The following is a 6,569-nucleotide window of genomic DNA, read 5'->3' as shown; positions in this document are numbered from 1 at the left end:
ATTTATTTATTATATGTAAGTACACTGTAGCTGTCTTCAGACATTCCAGAAGAGGGCATCAGATCTCATTACGGGTGGTTGTGAGCCACCATGTGGTTGCTGGGATTTGAACTTTGGACCTTTGGAAGAGCAGTCGGGTGCTCTTACCCACTGAGCCATCTCACCAGCCCCAGAGCAGTAGTTCTTTAATATAATTTTCTCCTAATCTTGTAAACAAATTCTAAGGCTTCAATATCCATTTAACAAGAAATACACTGTTTTGAAAGGACAACGGTAGGAAGAAGGTAATTTTTACTGAGGAAACACCAAGTACCTCTCAGATTTACTTTGTCCAGTAAGTTATTCAAAGAGCCTCTTTCCCGCTATATCTTTAGAGAGAGGCTCAAAGCTGTGGTCCCTGACTGCTAAAAGGTGAAGCTAATACCAGGGGACACATCATAGCATCAGCAGACCCTGTTGTCTGCAATGTTACACCAGTTTATATTTCCCTGCAAGTTTAATTGCTTTTACACCTTTTGTTTTAAAAAATCTGCAAAAATCTAAAAAACAAAACACTTAAAGGACCTTTGAGTCCTTGCACACGAAACTGAACTGAGTTACAAGCTCAATAACTTGATGAGACAAGATGCTGAGTCAGCAAAATGGCAAAGCTCAAAGGAAACCCTCTTCATGGTAGTGTTAAGAGTTAACATTGAGATGGTAGGATTATGGACTAACTTCTCCACAAAAGCAAGGGTGCTCGGAAATATGTCATTGCCAGGTCAGAACCCTGATGACACAGCACTACAAGAACTCTATTTTATTTACTTAACTTTTTTTTAAGACAAGGTCTTTCTAAAGACTCAATAGGTACACCACGCTAGCCTTGAACTCAGAGACCTCTTCTGCCTCCAGAGTGCTGGGATTAAAGTGGAATGCAACCACACCTGACATTAATTAATTTTAGGAGGTAGGGTCTTGCTACACAATAGCAGAATCTGGTCTCAAAATTGTGATCCTTCTTCTTCATACTCCTAACAACTGGAAGTACAAGTATGTATCAGCATAGATACACAAATTGGGCATCAATTCATGACCTTACAGCTACCAGTCAAGCCCTGTACCATTAAACTATATCTGACACCTGGCTTCTTTTTCCTTTGAGACAGCAGAGTCTCACTGTATAGCAAAAATCACCATGGAACTCACTATTTAATCAGGGTAGCCTTGAGCCGGCAATTCTTTTGTCTTAGCCTTGAGTGCTGGGATTACAAGTAAGCACCACAACACTGTAGACATCCTGGGCCATTGTAAAACTCGACACAGCGCAGACACTCAAGCTATAGAAGTCTCTATCTGCCTGAGGAATAGTGAGGGTAAAGTTACCTTTTTTATATGTTCCATCAACTCCTTTTCCCATCTTGTCCTTGCTGCTTACATCCCCTTCCATGTAAGGGAAGACTCGAGCCTGATGAGTCCACAGATAGTCATTGGACCCAAAGAAGAGAACAGGGAATTCTCCCACATCATGCCTCATTTTATCAATGTTAGAGGGAACAGCTCGAGGATGGCAGATCTCAGCTGGCCACCACCTGGAAAAGGTAAAAATAAGAGAAGCAACCTTTACAAGGCTGCACTAGGAAAATAACCTACTTAACATGGGTTGTGGGGTTGGAGGAGTGGAGAAGGTATGTATGTATGTATGTATGTGTATAGTGCGCACTTGTATGCACAGGTCCAAAGTGAACACAGGGTTTTTCTGAGTCACTGCCCACCCTATTTACTGACTCAGGTTCTTAAGCTAAGCCTAGAGCTCACCAGTTTCTCCAGTCTAGCTAGCCAATTTGCCCTGGTGATCCTTACCTCTGCTTCCCAAGCTCAAAGTCCACAGGTGGTCTAGACACGTGCTTCCTATCTATGAGGGTGCTAAGTCGAGAACAACAGTCCTAATACTTGCCCAGCTACAACTTTGTTCATTCAGCCACTATCCTCAGCTTCCAACCCATGTGCAATGTTACAAACCAACAATACAAAGGAGAATGTTCCAGAAGCCTGAAATAACAGATCCACTCACAAATATATAAGTAATGTCTTAGAATTACTATTTTACCTTAAGGAAATAATTATGGAACACAAATATTTATGAGATGAACATCTGACAGTGGTGACTGGAGATAGCGCAGTGCTAAGAGCATGAGCTATTGCTCTACAGGACTTTGTTCCATTCCTAAAACCATAGCATGGGGCTCCACCACAACCATGGCTAGTCAGCTCCACAAGATTCCATATTTCTGCTCTCAAAGGGCTTTTGTACTCACATGCACATATCCACACACACAATTAAATTTATAAAAACTAATTGAGAGCCAGGCGTGGTGGCGCACTCCTTTAATCCCAGCACTTGGGAGGCAGAGGCAGGTGGATTTCTGAGTTCAAGGCAAGCCTGGTCTACAGAGTGAGTTCCAGGACAGCCAGGGCTACACAGAGAAACCCTGTCTCGAAAAAAAAAAAAAAACCGAAGAAACAAAAAACAAACAAAACAAAACAACCCCCCCAAAAAAACCTAATTAAAACAAGAGAAATGAAAATGTGGGGGAAACAAGAATGCTCAATATCACAGGCATTAACGGTAGTGTATTAGACATAGACAATTTGGGACTTGAAAGGAAAATCTTCCACCTGGGCTTGGTCACGCATACTCTTAAACCCAGGAGGCAGAGGCAAGTGGATCTGTCAGTTTCAGGCCTGCCTGGTTTATACATCAAGTTTGATGACAGCCAGGGTTACATAATTAAGGCCCTTACTCAAAAGCAAAAACAAAAACTAAAGAAGAACTCCCAGTAATTATCCAACCAAGCTAATTAATATTTCTATCCATAAACATCTATCATTTATGTGTGACACTAACTTCAAACTTTTCTTTAGACAACATGTTTTGCTTGTTTTAATCTAGGGTCTTGCTCTAAAGCCAGAACTGGCCATTAACTTGTGACCCTCTTGCCTTAGGCTCCCAGGTGCTGGGAATACAGGGTGCACAACCAGACACAGCTTCTCTTCTAGAAAGTTGTAAACTATATAACCACCGTGTGTCCTTGTTACAGGGTGAACTTATTCATGGTGGCTGGGTAATGCCTGGTATCGGGCATGCAGATCTGTAAGTCTGAGGCCAGCCATGGCTACATAATAAAATCTTGTTTAGAATCAAACAAAGAAAACTACATTTTGTATTGTGTATTTCTTTTTTCTTTTCTATTTTAAAATTTTATTAGATATTTTCATTATTTACATTTCAAATGCTATCCCGAAAGTTCCCTATACCCTCCCCCTGCCCTGATCCCCTACCCACCCACTTCCACTTCTTGGCCCTGGCGTTCCCCTGTACTGGGGCATATAAAGTTTGCAAGACCTAGGGGCCTCTCTTCCCAATGATGGCTGACTAGTCCATCTCCTGCTACAATATGCAGCTAGAGACACAAGCTCTGGGGGTACTCGTTAGTTCATATTGTTGTTCCAGTATTGTATATAAAACAAAAGCAGAAGGAACAACTGAGTAGAAACTATGGACAAATATTTGGTGGAGAGTGCAAGTAAGTACTTTGAAATGTTAACAATGTGTCTTGTTTATGATATCATGGACTTACTTGACATCAGTAAAGAATTCGCTACATCATACATATTATTCCTAGAGCTAAAAGTCATCTAATTTTTTGTTATAGAGAAAAATTTGGTTGGGGTGGGGATTACTATGCCGAAACATGAAGAGCATTTTAAAAGGTAATTATCTATGAGAACACAAGAATTAGAAGATGATGAAAGAAAGTGTGTTACCCTGTGTCATGCTTACTCACCTGTAGCGACCAACTTTTACCCAGACAATCTCCCTGTAGTGTGGCTTTTTGCCTGCCTTACAGTCATTGCAGTACCAATTTCCTTCAGGGATATCAATATTTAGGCATTCTCGATGAAAAGCAGCAGGGCAAGAATCACAGCACAGAAGGCTGCCTCCTATAGGAATAAAACACCTGGCATTGAGACCACAAGTCCCAGGAGTAATGGCTTTGCTCAGCTTCTAGCCAACCCTAGTAAAGGTTTACATAGTAATACGTGCAGAAGGACTTTTGTGCAACAAGAGACCTGACCTGCTCTAACATCCCTGATCTCCCAGTTCAATCAGGTTTTCAGATAGAGTGATGAGATGAAAATGCACAGGTATCAGGCAGTGGTGGCAAACAACTTTAGTCCCAGCACTTGGGAGGCAGAGGAAGGTGGATTTCTGAGTTCGAGGCCAGCCAGGTCTACAGTGAGTTCCAGGACAGCCAGGGCTATACAGAGAAACCCTGTCTCAAAAAACCAAAAAGAAAAGAAAAAGAAAAAGAAAGAAAATGCACAGGTATAACATTTTCCTTTCGTTCTACAACTGTTTATGGCCAGAGTATAAAAAAAGCAAAATGAAGTTTTGTGTATGTAATGTACACGCTGTGGTTTACATGCATATGGAGGTTAGAGGTTGGTGCTGGATGTTTTCCTTCATCACTCTTGACCTTATTTTTTTGTGACAGGGTCTCTCATTGAACCGGGAGCGCATCAATTCTGCTAGGCTGGCTTCCTAGCCATGAACTCAAGTATCTGCCTGTCTCTGACCTGACAATGTTATACTATAGGAATGTGCTTTGCTTTTTACATGAGCAAGAGAATCTGAACTCAGGTTATCATGGATATGTGGTTGCAACTTTAAAGTACAAGTTTCAGTTGGTGACAGGAGGGAGCTTTAAGCTCCTATACCATATTACTTCAAGACTTCACTTTGCTTGTTGAGATCTAATTTCCTTACCAGCAACATTTTATAAATAACAGTCACACTCCTGAGAACTAAGGTAACAAACCACCCATACCAATTACACAAATAGTTTGTTGTCCCCCCAACCCTAACTTTTCAGAACTTCACAGTTTCACCAATAGTTATCTTAACTATTTTGCTTTGTTGCCACAGGGGCGTCACATCAGAGGAAGCACTTCTAAGCATGGTATCTGGCACCGCTATTGAATGATATCTGCGTTCTTTGTTCATAACTTACAATAGTCTCCATTTGCCATCACAGACTTATTAAAACTGTTTAAATAAAGCATGGTTATAGACTTAGCACACTGAGAACACTTTAGGTGATCTTTGGACTTGGTTTTAACTTTTATGTAGTACAGAACTTCTCTCATAGGCCATGCTTTTGTTTTTCTATTTTGTTCTAGAAACTTTGTTCAGTCTGGGCATGGTGATGCAAGACTTTAATAGAGACACTCTGGAGGCTGAAGCATGTGGATTTCTGTGAGTTCAAGGTTAGTCTGGTCTACAAAGTGAGTTCCAGGATAGCCAAACCTATACACAGACCCTGTCATACAATATACATATATAAAATAAGAAAAGTTTTCTTCAGAAAGAAGGCTCAGTGGTTCAAAGCTCTTGCAAAGGACCAGGGTTTTGTTCCCTAGCAACCACATTTACTACCAACCTTCTTTAACTATAGTTCCAAGGGATCTGACACCTTCTGGTTTCTTCTGGTACTGCATTCATATGATATATGGACATGAGTATGTGTATACCGTGACACCAATTCACATGAAATCAAATCCGGGCATGCCAGGCGAGCACTATAACAATGACTTATATTCCCAGCCCCATATATTATAAATCACCAAGGATACTCGAGAAACTGGAGAAGTAAATCAGTTGGTTGTAATGGGCTTCCTACATAAGCCTGATAACTAAAGTCAGGATCTCTAGTACCCAAGAAAAAGGCCAGCCTGTAATCCTAGCACTGGCTAGCTGAGACAAGCAGACCCCAGGATTTAATAGTGCAGCAGGCTAGCCAAAACAGGTTGACTGAGAGACCTTATTTGAGGGTCAGCGAAATGAGGGAAGTCTGATGGCCTGAGCTTGATATTCAGGACCCACATGGTAGAAGGAGAACCAGCTACTCTAAGGTGTGCATATAGTCACATCAGATATAAACACCGCACAATCCCTTTGAAACCACTCAAATCAGAAGTCATATCTTACCTTCTGAACACACAAAACACCAGCTGACATTAACATGCTCATGATTTCGGCAGCCCCGCCTCGGGGTGAAGTGATTAGGGCAGATGATACTATTAGATGCAAGGATTTTTGAACCAGCAGCAAGACAAAAGTCATTAGCATGGTATGCCACAGGACAGCGGACACAGCGCATCAGACGACCTACATTTATGGAAAGCAGGGAAATGGGGGAAGAGCAAATGTAAAAAATTACATATGAAAACAAAGTGCATTATGCAAGTCTATTTGCCAGCAAGGAGAAATTGTCAGCAAATAAAAGGACCACTTAAAAATATGGCTCTTAAACATGTAACCACTATTAAGAGTAAGAGGGGAGTCAGACGGTGGTGGCGCACGCCTTTAATCCCAGCACTTGGAACGCAGAGGCAGGTGGATTTCTGAGTTCGAGGCCAGCCTGGTCTACAGAGTGAGTTCCAGGACAGCCAGGACTACACAGAGAAAAACCCTGCCTCGAAAAACGAGAGAGAGAGAGAGAGAGAGAGAGAGAGAGAGAGAGAGA

General features: G+C 41.6%; 1 protein-coding gene across 8 annotated transcripts in view; it reads right to left on the bottom strand.

Moving 5' to 3' along the window:
* The window catches only part of Nsd1 (nuclear receptor binding SET domain protein 1), a 106,833-nt gene that overhangs the window by 20,957 nt on the left and 79,307 nt on the right, over positions 1-6,569 (bottom strand). For all 8 annotated transcript variants that reach the window (XM_029468505.1, XM_021180996.2, XM_029468506.1 and 5 more), the window contains 3 exons: positions 6,032-6,211; positions 3,828-3,984; positions 1,366-1,571 (listed from right to left, as the gene is read on the bottom strand). In XM_029468505.1, the coding sequence (XP_029324365.1) occupies positions 1,366-1,571; positions 3,828-3,984; positions 6,032-6,211 (543 nt within the window). The remainder of the gene's footprint in view (positions 1-1,365; positions 1,572-3,827; positions 3,985-6,031; positions 6,212-6,569) is intronic.

Source organism: Mus caroli, chromosome 13 (genome assembly GCF_900094665.2).
Source record: "Mus caroli chromosome 13, CAROLI_EIJ_v1.1, whole genome shotgun sequence".
NCBI lineage: Eukaryota > Metazoa > Chordata > Mammalia > Rodentia > Muridae > Mus > Mus caroli.
The sequence above is the reverse complement of the archived record's forward strand: the minus strand, read 5'-3'. Positions and strand labels throughout refer to the sequence as shown.